This window comes from Passer montanus, unplaced genomic scaffold (genome assembly GCF_014805655.1).
Source record: "Passer montanus isolate IOZ18808 unplaced genomic scaffold, ASM1480565v1 scaffold72, whole genome shotgun sequence".
In the NCBI taxonomy this organism is placed as follows: Eukaryota; Metazoa; Chordata; class Aves; order Passeriformes; family Passeridae; genus Passer; species Passer montanus.
Window position 1 is genome coordinate 2,975,830 of NW_024372370.1, and position 25,023 is coordinate 3,000,852.

The 25,023-nt window shown below is 40.2% G+C and overlaps 1 protein-coding gene across 1 annotated transcript in view; it reads right to left on the reverse strand.

Annotated features, from left to right (window-relative positions):
- Positions 1–373: 373 nt before the first annotated feature.
- Positions 374–25,023, reverse strand: part of HS6ST3 (heparan sulfate 6-O-sulfotransferase 3) — a 272,489-nt gene continuing 247,839 nt past the window's right edge. The window contains exon 2 of the mRNA XM_039730476.1: positions 374–4,250. Within this exon, the coding sequence (XP_039586410.1) occupies positions 3,545–4,250 (706 nt within the window). The 3' untranslated portion in view covers positions 374–3,544. The remainder of the gene's footprint in view (positions 4,251–25,023) is intronic.

A 25,023-nucleotide genomic window follows, 5' to 3' on the forward strand; every position in this document is an offset into this window, starting at 1 on the left:
CTGCTCCCTGATCTTATATGGGCCAGTGTAATTATGGTGAAGTTTATGCTGTCAGAGCAATGAAAACCTGGAATAACAGAGATATGAAGCAGAACCTTTATTTTGCTTTTGCATTACATTATTTCAGGCACAGTGCCCAAGAGGTAAAAAGCTGCAGGCCTGTGTCTTAGAAGTCAACCTGAAGGTGTTTCCAAACTGCTTTATTTGTCATGTGTAAGGAAACTCTGCTAAGAAAAACAGGATTGTTGGTGCAGTGAGTTTGCTGGATCTGGGGAAGGAGGTGCCTTCAGGCACAGGGTTCTGGGCAAAGTCTTAGCTGCTGACTGCCCACCCCTCCAAAAAAAAAACCCAAAACAACAAAAGCGCTGCCCACCCCTCCAAAAAAAACCCCAAAACAACAAAAGCAGCAAACCTACTCCTGCACAGCCAGGGCTGTTACACAGGCTCCAGAGGGGAAAAAAAAATCCAAGAAACCAACTTCAATTTTAACTAAATCCCAAGTGTTAAGGCAAATCCCATTAACATAGATGCCACAGCACATTAACAGCTCTTCAGGACCCTAATCTTGACTCCTGGGAAATGACTGATGAAAAAGGTTAGGCATCACATTAAGATGTTGCCAAACTATTCAAGCTAATGTAAACCACCTAGAAAACATCTTCGATTTTCCTCATTAGGCTTTGTTTTGTATCAGGCAGAAGGAACAGTCTGGAGAACAGTTGGTGTGCTTAGACAGCTGAAACTGATACTTACAGTCACTGGTGAGGCTCCAGGGAAGTATTTCCGAGCACTGCCTCCTCTCCCTTGGAAAGAAAAACACTGCATTTTCTAAATGAAAAATGGGGTCCCAGTTGCTTTGAGCAGCACGGAGAGGTGGCCTGCTGAGCAAAGAGGTATGTGAGGAAGGGACAATTTTTTTTGCATTTAGGAGGAAGAGGAAAGAATGTTCTACAGAACAAAAGATGAGTTGGAATTTATCTTACTTCCTTGCTTACCTTGCTTCTTAATGTGAATTTGGCCTTGCATCTTTCCTTCCACATGGCTGGTTTCTCCCCTGCCCTTCAGATCTCCCCAGCACCCCGAGCTCCCTGTGCTCATGGGGACAAGAAGGTCACTGACAAAACTAATGCACCACAACACCTGGAGACTGAGCATCAGGTGCCAAAAGCATTCTTCCTTCCCCTCTCATGCTGTTTGGTCTCCAGCAAGATGCGGCAATGGGCGTAGGAATGGGGAGATGAAACAATTCCCATCAAAACAGTTCCCATCATCCCTGCGTCACTGACCCAAAAGCTCCTTCCCTCCACAGGGCCAGGGCCAGCCCAGCCTAGAGCCCTGGTGCCAGCAGCTAAGATGTCAGATCACTGTGAATTACCTGCACTGTGCTAAGGTGCAATAGTGCCAATGAGCCTTAGCTCTTCATGGCCCCACTGTCCTGCAGCCAGGACACGCAGAGTGACCTTCAGACCTCAGCTGTAAAGATTTCAATTTAAGTCTTGTAAGGTTGGTGTCCATACTGGAACGAGGTGTCAGAGCGCCTCTTCCAGGCAATGGGGATCCAAGCAGCACTGTCCAGGAACCCAGGGAGCTCCTCACTCTTCCCTAAGGCAGACGTCCCATGCTCAGACCGAGAACAACAATCTTCCTTTTCCCTTCTGAATGTGGAGGTGGGAGAAGATGTACATGAACCATGAGTGGAAGAGGTATTAGGGACCAAACCCCACCACTACTCACCCCAAAGTAACACACTGACAATCAGATGTAAAGCAGCATATTGTTAATGAACTACATTGATAATGAGGCATCATCCTGGTAGCTCTCTTCACTTCTTAATGCTATTATGATATTTCATGTTCAATGTATTATTGTATGCATTAACTTTCAATAGGATCATTAGACTCTATTTTTGATAATCTGCATAGATCAGTAGCAATAGCATTTTCAGAAGAAAAGATACAGCATGCACAAAAAAAAAATCCAACTTGGAAATGAAGGGAAAAATTTTCAAATTGAGCCTCTTTTTTCTGCAATACATTATTTTTTCAACCAACTGGATAGAAACCTTGAATTTTGAAAACAAGTGAGAAATGTGCATTCACATCAGGTACTCCAGTACTTCTAATTAGCAAATCTATAAGGTAAAAGCCATTCATGCATGCAATAATATACTTTCAGCATCTTGATTTAGCAGCCATGTTGAGGCACTTAGAAAAATTTCCTCCTAATGCTTTACATTTATGCCAGAAGAAGAAGGAAAAAAACTCTCAGAAGATCTATGGTGCACAGGACCCTCTTTTTAAAATTTCACTATTACAAATGGAATAACATAAAATCTTGGAATGAGCAGATGCAGTTTAGCCACAAGAATGGAACACATAGAGGAAGAACCCATTGAATAATTTTCTAGACAAGGAAGAAAAACAGATACAGATCTCTCATCATGAAAACAATAAATTTACAAAGAATCCTCATATAGAGTAATAAATATCAAGACTTTCCACATATCCATTATGTAGCCTATAAAAATGAAAGCTGATTTTTTTTTCTAGCCACTACTGTAGTTAGAGAGAAAACCAATTTAAACTGTATGCACTCAGCATCAATGTATTTTAACAGACAATATAATAAACCTGCCTACCTTCACAGACAATGTATCTCCAGGCTTTTATATCAAATCTGGAAAATGTCACACTAATATTTAAGCTTTTCCTTCTCTCTCTTTCCTGTTCCCTGGAGTTTGCTTGACCCCTTTTGTGAATGTGAAGGCAGATTTCATTGCCCCCAGCCAGATAATCTCCGTGATGTGTGTTCAGCTGCCACGTGGACCTAATTTCTCAAAGCTTTCCTTTGCCACACACACTTAGAAAGATGGTTCCTACCTGGCTGGGCTTGGTACCCTCAGCACCTGCAGGGAAATAAGCCAACCCCTCCACCACCTCACCTATAGTCGATGTCTCACTGCTGGCCTTTGGAACAGAGCAAGAAGTGCCCCAATCCAACACTTCCTATGTCTTTTTTAATCACCTCATCAAATTCTTTCCTTATTCAAAACACAGCATGTAGAAGTTTGAAGGGCAATGTGTGCACCTTCTCCATTTCATTCACTAGAAAGTTATGCACTACCGTTGTAATGAACAGTACGAAATAAACCAGCTCTCATGCCACAAAAAAACCAAGCCAGGTATTTTTCCCCAATTTATCATTCATGTCTGCACAAGTTTTAGTAGCTCAGATTGTACAGGGTATGTCTGTTAATGCAAAAAATCTCTCTCTCTCTTCAACCCATCCTCATAGCTTAGGCCTTTGAAGGAAGTCTTTTCTGGCAGGAATCTTATTCTACTGCCATTTAATAACACTAATCAATACCTATTGAGAAAAAAATACATTCTCACTGGCAGAAACCAAGAAAAACTGAGACAAGGAAGGGGAGTTGTCAGTCGAGGTCTCATTTACCAAAGCAGTAGGTGTCCCTTGGCTAATTCCCAGGTAGCCACGTTGCACAAACAATCTGATCCTCTCATTGGTTAGGCAAGATGGAGGAGCATCACCACCTTGCAACCTGACTATTATAATCTTCAGTAACAGCTACTTCTGCTGCCTCTTCCCTTGGCCACTGGTGAGCTCTCTGCTCCCGCAGCAGTCGCCGCTCCTCTCGCCTCTTTAGCCGGTTCTTCTGATGCTCCTCTTGCTTGGAGTACTGGAAGCGCTGCAGGAACAGGTCCTTTGCGTATTCATACAGCTGCATGTCCAAGAAGTTCAGCTCCTCTATCCGCTGCCGCACATCCTCGCCGATGTCCACATTCGAGGCCCGCGTAACGTTGAATTGGGTGAACGGGGAAATGAATTTTAGGTTGAATGTCCTCTCAAAGAGATACTGTGTTTTCCTCTGAAATTCCGTCAGCCCGAAGAAGGCCATGTTTTTCAGATTGTTCTTGGCGCTTTGGAGAAGAATCATATTTCTCTCACTCTCGTTCATGAAAGTCAGGTTGTAGCACCCCACCAGGCTGAGGTCTGCCAGCATGCGCACCTGGCGGTTGCTGGCCAAGTTGTAGCTACAATCCATGAATTCCTGTAAACTGACTCCAGACCAGTCATCTCCTTCGTAACAGGTAGGCAGCTCATCTGGTGTTGGGCTTCTTCCATCGCACATATGAAGGGAAGTTTTCCACGTCGCACCCCTCTGGACATGTTTCCATTCACTCAAGTACCGTGACACTGGATCCCTCAGCATGGTGATGTAATAGAAATTCCTGAAACATATAATTAAACACAGGTTTAAGATTTCAGTAGATCTTCATATTTATTCTCCAATAAAACTATTACCCAGCACTGGCACCACACCCTTCATTTTTTCCAGTGCAATGTAGGCACTTCAGGTGACTCTTTCAGAGACAGTAAAATCTTCATAAATACTGTGAATAAAATACAAGGTAAATTGGGAGAGAGAGAGAGATATGAAAGGAAATAAGCAGTTATCAGAGAAACAGAATTACTTTGACCTATCAAGCGTTTAGTGATAGTTACTTTACATAGAAACCAATTAACTGAAGTGTGCTCCCCTCCACATTGAAGTATTAACCACCAGCAATATCAGAAACTGTGTGAAAAGTGATTGAAATAATCCTGCCACTTCTCTTTGGACTGAGACACGCACGTCTCACAAGATGCAGGGGTTGATAATCCCTACAGCACTTGGGCATAACCTAAGAAAAGCTTAAGCAATTTCATGTGGAAGGTGTAAGTGCTAAAAATAACACCATGTGGAAGAATGGCATGAGCCACCTACTTAAGAAAAACCCCATTATTAAGTGGGTTGGAGTGAAGATAATAAGAAACCAAAAATCCATTCATATGACTTAATTTTAGACAAGTGCTTGATTGAAATTAGTTATAATCTTGCAGTACAAAAGCATTTGTTGGTGTAAGGATTATTATTATTCAGTCTCACCTGTCAAGAATACAAAAGAGACACCAAGATATATTGATCTGAAATAGAGAAAATAACTATGGAGCTCACACTGTCAGTTCATCTTTTTGCTATTAAATTCAGTTTGTATGTCTTATTTATGGCAATCTGAAAGGGACTGCAATTAAATACATATCAAGGAAACTTTCACAGACTGAGGGTTTTGTTTTTTTTTTACTGAGGGATGTTTTACTCAATAATAACTCACCTGAGTTATAAGGTGATATCATAAACACAAAGCAAAACTGAAATACTTATGATTTCTCTCAGCTAGAATAACCAGAAGAAGATTCATGACTAAAATTAACACATGATCTGGTACAAAAATAGGCTCATGAGTTTGCATGACTCATCTTACTGCAAACTACACATTAATAAGTCATGAGCCCCAAGATTTCTTAAGAAAAGTCTGATATCAGTACTTTTTCTTCCGCCTGGAGAAGGATGAAGAGAGTAAGCAGGCAAGAGACAAGGATGAAGGAAGTAAGCAGGAAGCAAGCTTGCTGAAGACAAGCTACCTGTAAACAAACCAACGTTTGGAAATGTCGTCTCATACAAGAGCTAACTCCAGTAAAATAAAAAATCTCAAAAATTTTAACACCTTCCAAGACAATTACTTTGCTCTTTCAGGAATCACCCACTTCAAGCCACTAAAGATTTACCATCTCCATGAAACTTAGGTTTATTTCCCCACATACTGCTAAATATGCAGATATATTTCCAAGTGCAGGCAAAGCAAAGGGAAACAGGTCTGAATACTTCATTCTTATTCATTCTGAATTTTCCACCTACAGGACCTAGAATACATTTTCCAGAATAAGGTTATGAGACCAAACTATGGACTGTGTTCTGCTGCAGGGTAATTTTCTGAGCTACTATCTAATGGAAACAGACATTTCAATACTTATTTCACAGCAGAAGTTTTACAGGTGGAAGGATTTAAACTATGGAGTGTCATGGACATATTTTCACTATCATTTGCACTGGAAGCCAAGATTTCTGTCAGCATCAGATGACACTTTGCAGGATGATATTTCCAGAATCATTTGGAGCTTGGGTCTTCTGACTGCTGCTCACACATGGCCAAATTGCACATCAGCTGTTTTGGTCCCCTTCAGTTACTTACACTGCCCACATCAACAGGAGCCCAAGAATCACACAACCCTTCACAGACAAGTATTTCTCAAATCCCTCTTCTCCTGCAGAGCAGGAAGTACCACAAATGCTCCTGTGCACTCTGCAGGATTGTTCCACTATGAAAAAGCAGTCTTTGGGCACTTCAGACACAGCTTTCTCTTCTCAGATTGGATGCTTATCTCATCTTGGCTCTACACTGCATGTATGAGAGCACATTAAAAACTACTTTCCATTTTACCAGGAAGAAAGGGGATGCATTTCACAGGTGCTGTGCAGATAAAACAGCCCAACTCTCAAACACCCGTCAGCTCTGAGCATAAGAAGCTGTTGTTAAAACATCCAGCAGGCACTGATAGGGTTGTGACCAAAAATGGCTGAAACTCCAAGGGAACAGAGATGAAAAAAAATGGACTAAGACTCAGAGGCAGCTGCAAACATCTACATCAACAGAGATGGGGCATTGGCTTAGTCTTGTATTGCTGCCCCTCCTCTCTTTCAGGTAATTTTGGGTGTTAATATGTGGTAACAGACAGATTTAAAAGTTGCTCTTGACAGTTATTTATACCTCTAATAATAGTTCTGTCCTTCCTCACCCACCTCCAGCAGTCCCAGTCAGGTATGACTCAGAGCAACAACAATTAACAAAAACACCTCCTTTGCATCAATCATTTCCCTTTCATCCCTGGATATGTAAATGTGTTTGATGTGCAATAAACAGGAGTACAAAGCAAATGCATGGAAATGAGAACAGTACATCTTTGGTTAACATCCGCAGCTTCCCTTCTGCATACCGGGCCAGAAACCTTCACCAGCCTGCTGCTGCTCCTCCTTGCGAGTACCCAACTTCTGCAGCTGTTTTCACTGCCCGGATAAATCTGCTGCTGGTTTCTGCAGCTTCCAGAGAGTTGCCTTCTTGTGTTATCCACTGAATGGATTACATCTGGCACACAACCTTTAACAGCAGCTTGACACACATTTAGTTTCTGAGGGGCTGATAACTTACGCCGCATTCGCAGTTTACAACCTTCTGATTAACCTTCTGGCTGTGACCCTCTGTCACCCTTTTAATCAATTTGAGTTTGGAAGACCTTAAGATTTCTTCCACCTTATCCTGGACACTGTCCAGATGACACTGTTGCGTCCTACCCCTGGAGTGGGGGGATGCTACACTGAAGTTGTGCACCAACATTTCTTTCAGGGAAAAGGGTGTCCCATCTCTAGAATAACGATACAAGTAAACACATGAAGGCCATGTGCAATTGTTTCAGTTGGAAAATTATATAAATTATGAAATTATCTTAGGAAATTGTTTTCAAACTGTTTTCAAATGTTGACATTTATGGAATAATTATAGAAGCATTTTGGAGCCCTCAGTGCCTCATACACAAGCATTCAATCACACTGGGAGCAGCCGAGGAGTCAGCTCATAATAAAGACAAGAAGCAGGTTAAAAATATGAAACAAGATATCACCTTTCTTCGCCGTTCAGTAAAATAGCACAAAGTAAGCTAAACACTGAATATGCTTGAGCTACTCTGAATACAGATGTGCACTTGTTCTAGTTGGTGTAAATTATCCTCTTGCATCATCCATGCTCACACTTATGGCTGTGTTAAACTCAATGGCTACCCACTGTGGGAAATACTGAGCAAAGAATTAAGTAATGACTTCTGTTACCGTTTGTCAAAGCAAACTCATCACAGACTTCTTGGATTCATTTTTATAGACTCTCATCATCAATTACTGAAACTACTGGCGTAGATACCCTCAATGCTTAAAGGCTAGCCAAAAAGAATATACTGGTATGTCAGGGAGAAGATATTTTTCAGAAAATATTCCTAATTAATTAAACCCATACAAACTATATCTATAAATTTATGTAATCAATATTTATATCAGCATGTGCATGTAAAAATTTACACTGAAATCTGGCCATAACCTGCTTTTGTCAATGACAGAAAAATGACAGTAAATGCCTAAGTGTGTGTTTGCCAATGTATCTTGTGACTGTCTCTACAAACACATAGACATGTAAGAACAGTCTAGATTAAATTTTAAACACTAGCCCACTAGTTGCAGTGTTAGCTCCTCCTTAATGGAAACTTTATGCAGCTTCCCCAGATTAAGCAATCTCCTTTTGAGTGTGATGTACTGAAAATAATGGATTACTGAAGCTGTCATTATGGGATACTTGATTTTTTGGACAAGTGATGGTCACAGCAAGGGCCTGATGATCCATGCAAGGGCTCAAACAAGCATCAGTGTGAAGTGTGGGCAGCACACTATTGTTTACACTGGAATTATGAAGTACTTGGTAATTCCTAAGGCTCTAGTCCTACTTGCATGAAATCCAATCTCTTCATTAGCATTAGGCAAAGAAAACCTTTAATTAAAACAGCAGATAAAATGAGCTTCCAGTTATAACCTAAGAAGATGTATTTCTTCCACATTAAAAGGTATTTTAATATAAATACTCTAATCTTACATTAATCCTTCAATAGTATTGCTCTGGTTTAGAAATTAATTTCAGAGGAGCAGAGTCTGCTATAAGCAGAGGTGATCCCAAACCGGGGCACTGTGCCTCTTCTATCACCATGGAACAGATGTCCCAGCTGAGGGAGATTTACTAAATACGTGAAGGATCATCGCACACTGAGAACAGAAACATCCTGTAGAGCCTCCTGGGGAAGCAGGATGAATGGCATCTTCATAAAAGGAGAACAGCGTGTTCATGGCAGCGGATGCAGAGACAGAAGAGTATTTGAGGTGGAGAAAAAGAGTCTCCACAGAATATTTTGGAAAACACTAGCAGACAGAAGAAAGAAAAACCCAAGTGACTGAAAAAATCCAGGTGCATCATAAAACTATCTACATTTTGCTTCTTCCTGGTAGAAAAGAAAATAAAAGCCCTGGTCAAGTTTATGTCCCAAGTGGAGATAAGAAGTTAGAGGCTTTAATTGTGGGAGTGAGTGTGATCCTGAGGAAAGGTCTGAAATACCCACCAAAAGCCATCCTGTCAGCACACTTCTGCTACCAACAGAGGTTGTGGCAAGATGAAGGCTTAAGAAGGATCAGCATTATGTGAACAAAAGCCTTATACTTCCCAGTTCTATCCTGAAACCCAAATTCTCACAGGCAGTAACAGAGTTAGCCCACAATCAGTAACCTCTCTTTGGGCAAAGTATTGTCAGTATGGGTAATGATGAAAGGAAGAGGGTAAACAAATGAAACAAAGGTAAGCATAATGCAGCACTTGTACAACTAGGGAATGAGAACACACAACAGGAATGATGGGGGAAGGCAGAAAGCAAAGAAACATTGTCAAGTTAGTCTGAACTGGTCAAAGTCAGTGAAATGCAGATCCATCAGCTCGAGGCCGGCAGCATTTCTGTGCAGTGTCTCTGTATCCATGGTGTGTTTAATTTACAGATAAACTGCCCAAAATAACAAGAACAGGCTGTATACTTATCCAGAACAATGGCACTGTAACAAAAATCTATGAAACAGTGCACAGAATATATGCATGTCCATCTGGCTGCAGGAAACATCACACAGCTTATCCACCAAGCCAGACAGATAAACCCTAGCTGTCCCACAAACTTGTGCAAAGATGATGCAGCAGGAGCACACAGGATTCTTAAGCTTAGTGTCTGTCACAGGATGCTAGACACTGTGATGGAATGGTTTTCTAAGAAATCCTTTACATAAGTTTGTGAGCTTAATACTATTATCTGTCCTTTCAGGTTTTCATGGGTTTCTTTACAAGACTATTACTGAAAGAACAGCCACCACCATTAAAAAGTGAAGGTTTATCTGCTCTTACCACATGCATCACCTGCTCAGCATGCAGCCAAAGCACTTAATTAGCTGTTTTCTCAGAGGATCTGAGCACTCAGCACTGCTGCAGTTTTTATCTGGGATGATGAGCACTTTACTTAAAACAGTAGCTGTAATATTCTATAGACACTTTGCATTAAAGGAAAACTTAGCTGAGTTATATAAAAGAAAAATTTAAAAATCCCTACTTGAATTTTGAGGTATAAAACTACAAAATTTTAGATGTGTTTCATTATTCCTTTGAGATTTTGTCCCATGGCTCTAAATCCAACTGGAATAAAAAGTGGCCATTGTTTCCCCTTTCCTAGTTGGTCACAATCTCTATTGTTAAACTTCCCCTTTTCCTTACCTCAGTGGCAGGAAGAGCAGCTAAATCCATCCAACATACCTGCCCAGAGAAGGGACTGGATGCTGCTTTCAGGGTAGGACAGCTAAGTGCAATGGTGCACATATGAGCTGTGCATCGAGGCAAGCTCTGAAACCAGCAGGGAGCTGCTCAGCACAGGCAGTGATGGGTGTCTGGCCATGGCAGGAGCCACCTCTGGCCTGAGCTGTATCTCTTTTGAGGCTCCCTCTGCATCACACCATGTACCTTGGTCTCAGAGGGAGCTTAGTTGCTGACCTGGAGGTGCCTGTGCTGTACAGGCATCTCTGTCTGCAAGGTGAACCAGGGTTGGAGCCAAAGGGTCCTTGCCTGGAGGGACGTATTCACAGAATGCAAAGTTCAGGCCAACATCAAAAACCAACTACTAACATAACATTTTGTAATGAGGGGGAAATAACTACAGAGGATCTCCATTTCACAACTCTTTGTACCTATAACACATCTACCAGTCATGGTATAATATCTCTTTCTAAACATGCTTATAGAGTTGGAACATTCCCCAAAGCAAAACAAAGTTTTTAAGCAAGTTCTGTATTGTTTCATACAAATCTCCAATCCAGCAGTTAGAAAAGCAGTCCATTTTAACTTTGTTGTCCTTGCTGACACATCAGTATATCAGTGTGACAGAGGGAGGGCTGGGAGTCAGACAGCTGGGATTGTATTTCTGGTTCTGGTAAGAAAAGGAGGTCGCTGGGGAAGTAATTTGTGGTGACACAGACTGTTACAGGCAAGAGAAATGTGGTGATTGGGCACTGGGAAGCTCTTAAGAAATGTGAAATCTTGTATTCCTTGCATGTTAGGAGGAATACTCCCTGTCACTAACTTCAGTTTCTTTTACAGTAATTCACCGCTTTCATCACAACAAAACTCCCAATTTTTCTGTTTAGATATTGCAAGCCTTTTTTTCTTTAAAAATATCCTCTGAAATATCAGATTAAATTCTGTATCCATGCCATCATAAAAACCTCAGGAAAGCTTTATAGCACTGTTTTTTGTTTTTTTTGCACAGTTGATCAGAAGATTAGTGTCCTACAACTGATTAAAGAAAGACAGATGACAAGGAGTGTCTTTAGAGATCACTCACTCTTTGACATCAAACAACTTTTAACAGTAGTGATTTAGGGTAATCCAGAAGGGCAAAAGAAAGGGAGTGAACCTTTAGCAACATGAATGTTACACATACAACATTAGGAATTTTTCCACCTAAAGAGTTCAATTTTTCTTGATGTGAAACTAGAACAAATTCAGTAATGGCATAGAGCTATGCAAAGATATTAAAAGAATGAGATAGTAGGTAAGCTATTTTAGCACAACACTGGTTCATAGATTCATATAATACTGAAAAAAAGATTATTTTCAAAACCCAGCACTACATTTGTACTGAAAACAATGGTAAAAACTGCATTTGTGGAGACTCTATTTTTTTTTTCTTAAATACTTCAGGAATTAAGACAACTGGCCTCAGACTGGGCAAAATGACAATTTATTTTTAAAATGTTGTCTGCTTTTAGACCCAGGATATGTGATTTTGTACTTTTTTAAAGTAATGAATAATCATGACAATAATAATCACATTTTGGACATATCACATTGCCACAAGCCCTTCAAAATTATCAGTGAAAATGTATCTTGGGACCTGCTGCAAAAGGATAGTGGGAGTGCTGAGAATTTTTTTCTTGGCATAGAAGGATATAAGTTTGTGAGGATACAGACTTTAATGATGTATTTCAAAGATGTGACTAAGACATGAGGTGGAGGTCAAACAGCAGCCTTTCAGCACCTAAGAGGGCAGTGAGAAGACAATAAAAGCTTTTCACTCTTGTGCATGGTGGGATAGCTAATGAGGGACAATAGTCATAAATGGAAAAAGGTGAAAATAAAAGGAAAACAATTTTCATTATCAGAATAATCAAGCATTGGAAAGCTTTGTCAGTAGCAGCTCTGCATCCTCCACCCTCAGAGATTTTGAAGGTCCAACTGGACAGAGCTCTGAGCAACCCCGACTATGCTCAGTGGTGGCCCTGCTCTGAGCAGGAGGTTGGACTTTTCCTGAAGTCACTTCCCAGCCCTGGGGCTCTGGGATTCTGAATGACAGCAGAAAGTCTGCTGTCACCAAATGCACAGTCCTGTCAGACAATGCAGAAAACATGAACCAACTCAACAACTAAATTATCCCCTTCTCCCTTGTTCTTTCCTGGCCACCCAAGGAACAGTACAGATGATTTTTAGTCTCTTTTATTAAGATTTTAACTAGGCCTATAACACTCCAAATCAGCACCTCATGAATTATTGAGGAGCTTCATAAGTACTTATTTCAATGACATGCTATTCAATATAGAGCCTCCAGAAACTGGAGAGGACAGTGCAGCCACTACATGTCCCTAAAGAAACTAATTCTGTTCACAAGTATCAAGTCTGGATCTTGAGCAGCTCCTAGGCTAATGAAATTATGTAGTTACCCATGGTTTTGACCCCAGTATTTTAGAAAATGCACATGAATAGCATATGAGTATGTGTGAGCTCTCTGAGCTAATATAGGTTTTTCCTGTGTGACACCTTCAGGATTTAGGCATATATTTTCAAACAGAGAGCATAAAGTTGGGCATTTTACTCTATATTTAAACACATAGGGAATCTCAGCCTCACTGGCAATGAAGAAAATAGAGAGTAGTATGAGCAGATACAAATAAATTTGCTAATTTATTTAGAAAAAAAAGCTCTCAGAGACACCACAGTGCCCTTCCAGCACAGATAACAGCACTCAATTATCTCTTTCCTAACCACTTTTGAAATATCTTTTTCATGCCATTGCTCCTACTGAAAATATCTTGTGAAGGTTGCTTCTTACGGTTAGGAACACAAGTCTTATTCCCAGACAAAACCTGGTCTTGGTCTACTCAGATCCAGTTGTTCTTGAGTTAACACTGCAAATACATCAAGGAGATTTATAAATGTAACATCAGAGAAGGAGAAATAGCATTTGAGATGAAGATCAGAGAGCAATCACACCTCTCAACTTTCAATTTACAAAGCTGAACTACTTTTTATTGTCTCCTCTGATAAGAAAAGTCCTAAGTGACCAATCTGCAGTCTCCAAAACCCTTGGGTCATGCTTAGATCCTTTTACTGAGTTTTCCAATATCTCAGCTTTTCATGCTAGCTTTTGATAGGGGGCTTACAGAAGTAAGGAGCTCCTGAGATTTGTTCCAGGTGTTGGTCATCATAGCGTCCTTTCCTGGCATTTGAACTTGCACGCTTCAAATTTCACTATACATGGCTAGAATTGAGCAAATTTCACACAAGGCTTTAGAGGTGCCTTGTACAATAAACATTTCTTACCTCCAATGGCAATGTATCCTCTGATACACCCTCACATTGCATTTCGGTTTTTTGTGGGGCCACGTGACTCTGGAAACTCATACTCACTGTGTCACTGGCTCATATGGTCCCTGCCCATGGCAGGGGGTTTGGAACTTGATGGTCTTTAAGGTCCCTTCCAACCCAAACCATCCTGTGATTCTATGAAATTGAACACTCCCCATTTTGGCTGGTAAGCACTCAGTTGATGGAGGACAGCTGTTCCTGCCAGCTTCAGATGCATGAACCATGCACTTTGCACTACCAAACTTAATTTCCCCTACTTTTATTAAATCCTCAATGTCATTAAGCAAATTCCATTAATTTGCTTAAGATTTTAGTGCCAGCATCATTAATGGAAACATGAAATAGGGTCAGAGTTAAGACTAGCCCTGGAAATTCATGGATAACTTTCCTTTAGGTACCTCTTTCAGCATATTCTGTTTTGCTACCAGCTTCTTGTTCACCAGAAAATTCTTATGCTCAGCTTCATGCTTTCTGCCTTGTATAATAACTTTGCACTGGTCTATTAAATACTTTATTGAAGGTAAATTTCCATTCTGCTATCAGAGATGGATGCTGGACTTACATGTCACAGCCCAGAGGCTGGTGGCCCCAGCTCTTTGGTGCATGTGAGAACACAGAGGTTGGTAAAAGATAGGGAAATGACAATTTGTTTCAGAGTGAAGTGTCTGGAATAGAAATGTGTAGATGAGGTGATTTCGTGGAAAAACAAACAAGCTTGATACAAATTGTAAATCATTTCTTGATGAGACACAAATCCAACGAAGTTCCCTCCAGTGAATTTTGTTCTTTGCCTAAATTATATCAGCTCAGTTGTTCTAAATATTCCTTAAATTGCTGAAAGGAGTGAAGTAGCAAGAACCTTGCTGAAAGAAATACAAATAGAAAATGCAATAATAATTCAAACAATGAGAATTGTATTGTTCTGTCAAGCACATGCACAAAACAACACTTGTACCTCTTAAGAAACAGGGTGTGAGCACACACAGGAGAAAATACCATTCAAAAGCAATAGATGTGCAGTGTCTTACAAGATTCTTTAAAGATATGCAAGGCATTTGTGCTCAGGAAAATAAGAAATCTTTTGTGGAGAGGACTGGGAAAGGGGGAATTCATTGCTCACATCACCCCCATCCAATCTACTGTGCACAGGTGATTGTTGTGACTCAAAAGAACCAAGTAAATCTGAGGTACACATGACCTCTTTACTCAAAATTGTTTCTTTTTTTCTCTGCCTCTGCCAGGCCACCGCACAGAATGGAACATGAAATAAGGGTGCATTTGCACTGCTGTCCTACCCACCTCCTCCCTGAGCTGCCTCTAGCCCCAGCCTGGGGAGGAAGATCCAAACTTGCCTTTCTCAAGAGGATGTTACAAGTGCAGGGGAAACGAGCTAAGGGGATGGCCCACAGCAGGAAGTGGCAGCAGAAAACAAGAGCTGGCCAGGGAAAAGAAAGGTGATGACAGACAGCGGCCAAGAGAAAAGCAAACCTGAAGACAGTGCTGCACAAGGGACCTGCAGTTTGAGCTTGTTTTGCCAATATAGCCTTAAAGGGTTACAGAAACCTGTTTGGGAAGAGACTCTCTGATATCTAGAGTCATGGGTAACAGGGTAGCATAACAGAATTCGTAAAATATCCCTCATGCACACAGGACAAGCCACAAAACCCTCCTCACAATCAGGTTGCAGTCTCTTAACAGCTGCCAAAAAGGTTAGAGGAAGTCCCTGTGCCCGGAGGACTCTCATGGGGTCACTGCTTGGGCGACCGAGCACTCCTCCAGCTCCAGTGGAAAAAGGTGAGGACACAGAACTCCTGCCTATCCAATAACTTAACATAAGGCCTTTCATAATGGTTCTAAAGGAAAAAATCCCTGCATATTTTCGTGCAGAATTATGAGAGATCTGTTATCACAAGGGTCCTGGCTGTCTGCAGGAATACACTTGGTTGGTAAAATTCAGTTTCAAAGAGCTCCTGAAAAAACAAATCAAATGTAGCCACATCCTTAAATCTTCCGACACTTACATTTCTTCAGTCAGATTTTGTTAGGTCTAAAACAAAGCAAAATTAGTTATTTTAAATACAACTACAATGTTTATTTTCATCCTTTTCCTGTTTTTTGAAGGAGCTGTTGCTATCCCATTTTATTCTCTGGCTAGGTGACACAGCAGCATCAGTGTTCCTTTGTAACTGGCTTCACTGGAAAGCAGTTTGTGCCACAAGTGTAACAAGGCTCCCTCCCCAGCTGAGCTTTCTCTGATTTCCAGCTAAGAGCTCACTCTTTTCCAAGTCTGGAATGCTCAGATAAAAGTTCTGTGGGATTTTTCACTGCAATGCATTTTGAATCAGTACAGTAATTCTGCTCAATTAATAAAGTAATTAACAATAAAAAGGGCTCAGTAATTGAAATCCCTTTGAAAGTATACACTAATTTATTCTCTCTAAACTTTGCCTCAAATCTTTATTAATTCTGACGTCAAGCAAAATGACCATAAATTATAAATGATCATCACTAAATCCAGGCATCACAATTATTTTCTTGTCCTACATGCTGAGTTTTTAAAGCCTAAGGTAAACAACAAGGTAAACAAGCCATAAGGTAAACAACATGGTAATACAGATATAAAATAATTTCAGGTGATTTTACCAGTGAATAGATTATAAGACAAGTGTTCCCTATTTGTACATTGAAATAGTTCACAAAACTTACAGAAATTACCGAGCTGTAAAATAAAAATGCTATTATTTTCCCCCTAAAATTCCTCTTTTTGTAATGCAACTGCATGATTTTACCTGTAAGCCAATAAATAATAAGATGGCAGGGTATTTCCATTGAATACTTATATGACAGACTGCTGACTTTCCATTTTACACTGAACTTCGTGTTTTACTAAAATAGCATCTGAGCAAACCCCGAAATATTTGGTACAAATATAAGAAAACCTAGAAATGTTTGGTATTAATAATATAACTCAAATATAAGCAAAATTGCCATTTTCCTTCTCCATTGATCTAATAGGTACCTTTGTACATATATAAACATATACACACATACATAAAATCTCCACAAGGGGGCCATCTAATCTTCCCCAAATCTTCGCAAAAGCTAAACCTTCTTTCCAAAAATTGATGCCATAAAGCTTTTGTCTACAGATACTATGGTATCTTAGGAAAAAAGCTTTTTACCAACTAGAAGAGACTTTGTGATAGAATTTCATACAACAAAACCTGTAGTTCAAAAGGGAATCACTCTTTATGCACAATTCCCACTGTATACTTGGCATGCAAAGAACTTTGATCAAGTTTCCCAAGTTCACTACTTGCAATACCCAGCCAGAATGAGACCTTTTACACACACACACGGACACAGAGCCAGCTCACATGGCAGGGCGAGGCAGCCTCCAGTCTGCAGCCTGGTTCTGTGTTATATTGTAATTTGCAGGCAAAGCCCAAAGTGAGCTACCATGAGTGATTTCAGCCCTGTAACAGCACATCCCATAGGCACCACAGTTAAGGTACAAATGGTATTAAAGTTATTTGCACTGTCTTCTCAGCTCCCTGCAGACATGAAAAACAAATCTGGTTTGTCATACCTTGTTATCTGCTTTAATATTCTGAATGTCTTACAGACACAGTGTTATAAGTCCTCATCTTAACTCAGCTGTAGCTCCGTGATGTTTTTATTATTTATCATGCCTTTGACCTTGGAATACCTAGAGGAAATGGGACTATCTCCTTCTTCTGACCTCAAATCTTAATTAAGCAGGCTTAGTCACACATGCCATGCTGTGGACTGCACTGTACCATCAGTTGTGGATGTTAATGCTCTGAGAAAGAAGCTAGTAAGATGAAATAAAGAAGTCTAGGCTTCTAAACAATTTCTATGAAGGATTTTTTGCACTTCAAGAAAACTAGATAGAGATTATAAGAATTCAGTCCTCCAGATAGAGCACAAACCCACCAATCTGCTGCCTCAATCAAATGAATCTCTGCACCTTGATCTCCAGCACAAACTTTAAGCAAAGTTTCCATGATTTCTCAGTGACAGTGCTGTATGATACAGTCATGTTTAACTCATGTCCATGACAGAGTTCAGGCTGCTCCAAAACTTGTGCATTCACATAAAATAAAACACCCAAGAACCTCATGGGTCTCCATAAGAATACTGGCTCAACCAAGTCATCATGGACGCCTGTGGCTCTGCAACTTTCCTCTGAAATGGACAAATCCTAATCAATGAAGCACATCTGTACAGTGGCAAAAAAGCACTTGCCAGTCCCTTCAGGCCATGAACTGACTACTTGAAGCATGACATTTGATTAGCCTTATTATCTCAACTCATTTATACATAAATGTTTTCAGGGCCCATGAAGCCATCCAGCCTTTATTAAAATCCAGCCACATTCTCTGAATTGATGTTCCCTTCTCTTCCTTCTTCCTTTTTGTCTGTAAAAACAAGGAGGAATGTGTTTTTCTTTTCCTGTGGGCTATCATCTTTGCAATTTTATTATTGTCAAATAACCTTCTCCTCATAGATAAGTGCAGCAGACTGTTGCCATACATGCTCACATATGCAAATAGGTCAGGCTTTCTAGTCTTTCCCCACAGAGCTATTTGACATTGAGACTCAACATGATCTAGCATCTTTCTGAACTAAAGGCCAGGGGAATCGTGTGTGGGACTTCATTTCCAAAACTATTTCTCATGGAAATTAATGAACATCTGTGCAGATGCTGAATGTGAATTCAGGCAGCAGACAAAGCCTATCTAAAATTGAACTTAAGGTCTAGAAATACTTAATGGTAATCATGTTTATCTTTTGATTTCTTCCTTTCCTTGAAATAGTCAGAGTGCTCTTCAGGTCACAAACTTTTCTTGCTCTAAAAGGAGTGGGATGATGACAGGGTTATGAAAGCTATTTTAGCATAAACAAGGAGCAAAGTTGCTGATGTGTAGCCTAAGTAACACAAAGATTGAACATGAAACATTCATTAGGATTTCTTTAAAGACTCTGCAATTTCAACAGAAATTGCTTTCTGTTTCATACAGAATATTACTGTCAATACAAGTATAGAAGTGATGCAAACAGAAAAGCAAAATTCAGGTTAAATATTAGATATTATAATGAAAATTCTTCTGCAGTTTTAATGACTTCAATATTTCTGTCTTTTATCTAATAAAGATTGCATAGTCTGGGTCAATCTTATTTGTGATACATATATTGAATATTACATAATTTAACATCAATTAACACCTGTGAATTTAAAAAAGAAATCTCATCAGAACTGAGTAACTGAAGATGTGCTGCCTCCCTAGAAAAATTACCTAAATAAGAGAAAAGGTTGCAAACTAATCTGGTTTTGGTTACTTTTTTTTACTTTGAAGATGTTCCTTCTAATTGGGCTTTTTCTAAAGCAACATTTTTGTTTATAACTGCATAATTTTTAATATATAGTAAAACTATATATCCCAGTATCTCACCAAGTGCTGTTTAGCACTTATATCCCTGCTCTCCCTCTGGGGATAGAAGCCACTCTATGTTCAGGCTAAAGAACGGCCCTGCCTGGATGAAAAGGAAGCTTGCATGCACATAGACCTTTATTCATGACACTTTAATTTGCTCCATGGCCTTACTAAATACACCAGCATTAAGTGTTCTCATACAAACCACGACTCTAAAAATGACTCCCTTCAGACATTTTTTCATGTTGTTTCCAGTTACACTGCTTTTTCTACAAGGAACAACAACTAGTACAGGCTGGGTTTTATCATGGAAAACCCACACTTCCTAGCTTCTCTCTCATTCTTTGGCACCACTTTGTTTCTTTTTTCCTCTATTTCTGCTCTTTGTTTTCCCTCGTTATTTGTGTCCTCACACAGCAGTAGCATGACTTTATGCCTGACAGAGCTGCAGAGGAAACAGAGCATTTCCATGTACCACAGACTGTTGGGCTGATACAGAAGAAATTCAGCCTTCTCCCAGCTAAGTTGAAGTTTAAGCCCATTTGCTCCTGCAATGGTTATAGTTATAGTTTCTCTATACAGGGAGCTGGCTGCAGGGAAAATATGAGTGGCAGTGGGATGGTGTCACTCAAAGCCCCTGTCAGCACAGAGCTGAGGTGCTGCTTGTCGGGGTGGCACAGGGGCTGTGCAGCTGGCTCAGGAGGGCAGCCTGAAAGCTGGAGCTGGGGGACAGCTCTCACCTGGAAGTGTATTGCTTTAGCTTTGTGGTTGCTTCCCCACAGGCCATTTTCACAGTGCTGGCCTCATCTGTGCCTGTCCTCTACAAGCTAACTTTTTTTAACTGAGAATTTTTAATTTTAGCTCTTTGAAACTGGAACGCCTCATTTTTGCAACCCAGGCACACAGACTCTCTGAGGGCTCAGTTTAGATCCCTGGGCATTAGGTATATTACTGTTAGTTCAGGCTTCCTTAACAAATCTGAGAGCCAAAAATTATTTTGAAAACGTTGGTATGCAGTCCTCTCCCTTCTGCAGGTTTACCCCTGTTATTTAGAGTTATATATTGGCATAACCCTATCATTCAGCATATGGCAAGTGGCATCAGTGTAACTTTCAATGCCAGATATCCTAAGGCAGTCATAATACTACAGTATTGCAATTGGACTTCGTTATTTTAACCTAGCCTGGACTTAGCATTGCTTCCTAAAAAGGTCTTATGGACAATAATGTTCTATAAAAACAGCTGAATTAAAAATATCATGTTAAAAAGGTGTTGAAGAAGCTACTTGACATGTCAGATAAACCCACCAACAGCTATTAAGTACAGAGAAATCTTCAATAAGTAAGAAATTCTCAAGCCTTGAATTTTTCAAGCAGGGGAGTATATTCAGGGGTATCATCATTACATGCTTGCCTCATTCTTATCCTCCTTGGACTCTCCATTTTTGGAGGCAAGGTGTTAGGTTAGCTGGACCCTTGGTCTGACTCAGCTTAGCCATGCCTGTGCTACTTCAAGCCACCCACATAATTGTACTTTTTTTTCCCCTGACATTGATGAGAGAAGTATCTCATGTTGATGAGTTAAGTCAAAGCAAAAAAAAAATTAAAAAAAAAAATCTGTACTGTTTTAGTCATATGCATAAGGAAGAATCTGGATGTCATGCTTGCCATAGAAAATGTTCTCTCACCTTCAATAAGAAATCTGTTTTCTGTTTTCTTAAAAATGGATGTGGGTGTTACAAATGGCAGTTCTTTACCGTTTTTAAAAATGAACACTTTCCATTCATTTAAGAAGAGACTATCAGAAAATATATTATTACCAAAGGTTGGTAGGAGGCAACATCAAACAGCATGTCAGTTCTGAAAGAGAAATGAACCATGGAAACAGAGTGAATGCAGGAACCGACCGCTGAGGTTCAGCACAGAGGACAGGAGCATCCCATTGAGGCCACGGCACAGAATGGCAGCTGAGGTTTTCAGCTGGGCTGAGAAATGGCTCAGCCCCTCCTGACTACTCCAGCGCTGCTCCATTCCAGGTCTGCGTGTGGCTATGCAGCCTGGCACTGCAAATGTCACCCATGGCACACCTGGGCAGCATGAATCAGCTAAAGCACATACCAGCCTCCACTGGCTTTATGTGTTCACGTGTGATATCTGATGGACACAGACAGATACAGAACAAACCAGCCTGGTATGGCACAAAAACAATTTGCTGACTCCTTCTGAACAGCTTGAATTGGCACAGTGGTTTTATGTCAGAGGAGCAATTGGCATCATTGTTCAATGCTGCTTTTGAGCATGTTCTAGGATATCTAAAGCCAGTTCGACTGTATGGTCAAAGCAAAAAAAAAAAATTGTGGCCTTTGTACCTAACCTGTTACAGCTATGCAGGAGTTGCTCTGGATTTATCAGTGTGCAAACACACCAGCACAATCTGCTTCATTCTGCTGCCCTGGGCACTTCTGTGTCTGTCACAACTTACCAAGCATCTGCAAGTCTTTCCATGCAGTACACATTTCCTTGTGTCAGTCTGCTAGAACTATATGAATGAAAGTAAATGACACAACTAAATTATTAAATTCCTTAAATGTTGAATATCACACATAATATTTAAGGAGTGCAACATATTTAATTACAAAAGCATATCAATTCCCTGAGAAAAGTAATGTAGAAAAGCCTCCATTACAAGGTGAAATATTTTCCAGGGAGTTGAAAAATGCCAGAAAGAATATTATTTGTGCAGCTTTTATTTTGCCACTATAACACCCCACTTATTTGCAATGAAAATTATTATTTTTCCATAGAACTCCAGCTTTGTTCAGTGCACTGAACAGGCAGTGCTCAGTGAGATGCCTGTTCAATATTTCTTTTTATGATCATGTGAAAGCCCATAGTTCAGTGTTTTATTTACAGCTGATTGCACAGACTCTGCTCAGGCACAGAATATCACATCTCCTCATTGCTTTTACAATCACAATCATCCTTGCACTGTGCTGTACTTTATTTCTTTTTGATCAGTATTTTCTACAACTCCTATTAAAGTCATATCCTTGCACTTTTGCACATAAAGTTTTGATTTCTTTTGGGTCGAAAGGAAATATAACCAAAGACTGGGGGAAAATTCCTTCTTGTGTACAGGAAGTAAACAGCTGCAATAATCTCATAAGAATGGAAAAGGCAAGCTTGAGTCTCTCAGGCTATAGAAGAAAATGAAGAAACATCCCTCAGTTCCTACATACCACAACCAGCTTTTGACAAAAGCAGACCCGACTGTTATTTGGGGTAGCACTCACATCTGCACATACCATGTGTGCCACAAGGATCCTGAAGGAAGGTGTTTCCCACTTGCGCTCCCCAGGAGGGATGCAGGGGAGGCTGGGAGGAGATACAGCCAGGACAGATGACCCCAACTGATCAAAGGGATATTCCAGACCATAGAACATCAAGATCAGTATGTGAAGTGGAGGAAGGAGGAAGGAAGAGGTGTTTGGAGTGATGGTGTTTGTCTTCCCATTACAGCTGATGGGGCCCTGCTCTCCTGGGATGGCTGTACATCTGTCCACCCATGGAGAGCAGTGAATTAATCCCTTGTTTTGTTTTGCTTGTGTGCATGGGTGTTGCTTTCCCTGTTTACCTCTATCTCAACCCATGGGTTCTCTTGCTTCTACCTTTCTGATTTTCTCCCTGAGCCCACTGGTGGGGGAGTGAGTGAACAGCTGCATGGGGCCTGGCTGATAGCTGGAGTTAAATCATGACACTCACTTTTCATTTGGAAATGGCTGTCTCATATTCTTCATGGCATCTTTCAGGCAGTACAAATTTTAATGAGGAAATGACTGACATTAATAAGGCAGTAATGTGTTTTCATAGCCACCACTTAGTGGCAGATGCTTAGAATAACTAAGACACAGATAATGGACAATTAACAGAAAGATGATTTGGTTTTGTCCACCTATTTCTCATGAAGACATATATTCCTGAATGCAAAAACTGTATTCAAATAGTTGATAATGAAAAAAAAAAATCGAATACACAAGGAATATTTGAAATACCCAAAAATAATACAAAGTTTTCTTTTTTAATCCAGAGGACAGATGGATGAAATAGGTATTGTCAGTCAGCCAACAAGTAACATTAATATCCTTTAAAAGCATACTTCTAGGCTACACAGAAAACTTTATTTTAAATTCAGCCTAGCACTTTATACTCACTAATGGGCACAACTTCACAGGCAAAGTTACTTGAAGACAAAATTAACAGCTCAATTAGATGGGGACCAGTTGGCCATCTTGTCGCCATTACCACCTTGTACAAAGTTAAAGGCGTGTCTGTGCACTTTGCTGGACAAGGACAGCCTTTAACTGCCTTGCTGAACCAGGACATCAATTATTTGTGGACATTAAAAAAGGTATTATCTAATCCATTATGTAGAGAGACAGTTGTTAGCACAGTAAATTAGCTGGATGATAGGTGGAGGATACATGCTTGGAATTAAAGCAATCACAGCGTTACTTTCTCTGACAAGGTTTATTCACTCAAAGAGCAAGTAAATGATGTAAATATGAGCAAACAAATAATTGTCACAGTAATATCTCAATTCTGGAGATGTTTTTGATTCATTTGAGTTTGAAACCTGACTGCTTCAGGCCTCAAAAATCTGTAAGGAGGCATTATACCTCACAGGAGCAGAGAAACAAAGGTTACAGGAGACCTACTTCTGTCCAAACACCTGCAAGGGCCCAGGCTGAAACGCAGAGGTGAAAGGATAGGTAACCCCAGTGAGGCACTGTGTGCCTGACTCACCAAGCAGCATCTGTGCAAAGGTAAACCGGGAAAGGGCAAGCCAGTGTCCTCAAAAGACAGACTTCTTCAGTTTAATTTTTCAGATAAAATTAATATTTTTGACCTTGAAAATACTGAAATATGTCCAAAATAAAATCATGTGACTCTCTGGGTTACAGTATTCATGATTATAAAAAAACATTATATCTGATATTTGAATTCTTCTTTTTCAGTGACTGGAGATATCTTTTTTTTCCAGGCAGTCAAATTTTTGGAGATTCTTTGGATACAATGGTCTTCTTCTGGTCTTTGAAGTCTGTAGGATACTACTGAACTCATGACATCCTCTTTCTTTCTTGAACTCACAGATTTTTGTGAGATCTCTTCAGAGATCTACAGACTCTGTTGGCCAAAGTTCCTCTCACTTTTCCCACTTGTGAGCTCAGAATTACCATGCCTGTACTTTGCTGTGAACCACTGAAATAACTGATCTCTGTAAATGATTTTTGCTTTAAATGTCCTTGCTCTGGAATCTTGTCAGTGCACTCTGCCAGTGCACTATGAAGTAGCACAGATCTCCATGGTTTGAGAACAGCTGTGTCCAGTCTTCCTTACTCTTTTGACATTTTAATTTAATTTAATTATGTGGATAAAAAGCTTCCTCTGGGGAGTCTGGCACTGGGAATAGAAAACAGGCACCATACATTCCAACACAGATATTCTTTATCTCTTATCTCTAAAATGTCAGCCTCCCCTATTTCTAATCTATATTGTAGGATGAAAATGGTTAGTGTAAATGCATTCAAAGCATCCTCAATTTAACATACAGCCATTTGGTTCCTGTTGACACCTACTCTTTCTCACAGGACTTCTAGGGTAAGACCTACTCAACCTGCTGTCTGTCACTGCGAAATTCTGAGTCTCAGGCAGTTCATCTGCAGCAAGCAGAGAAAAGCAGGTAGTTTCAGAGATGATTTATCCCCTACTAAGACAGCTGTCTTCAATACATGGAATGAGTTTGTCTCTGAAGGTGTGTTCCAGTTGAGCTCTACAGAGTTATATTCACGTTTGCTG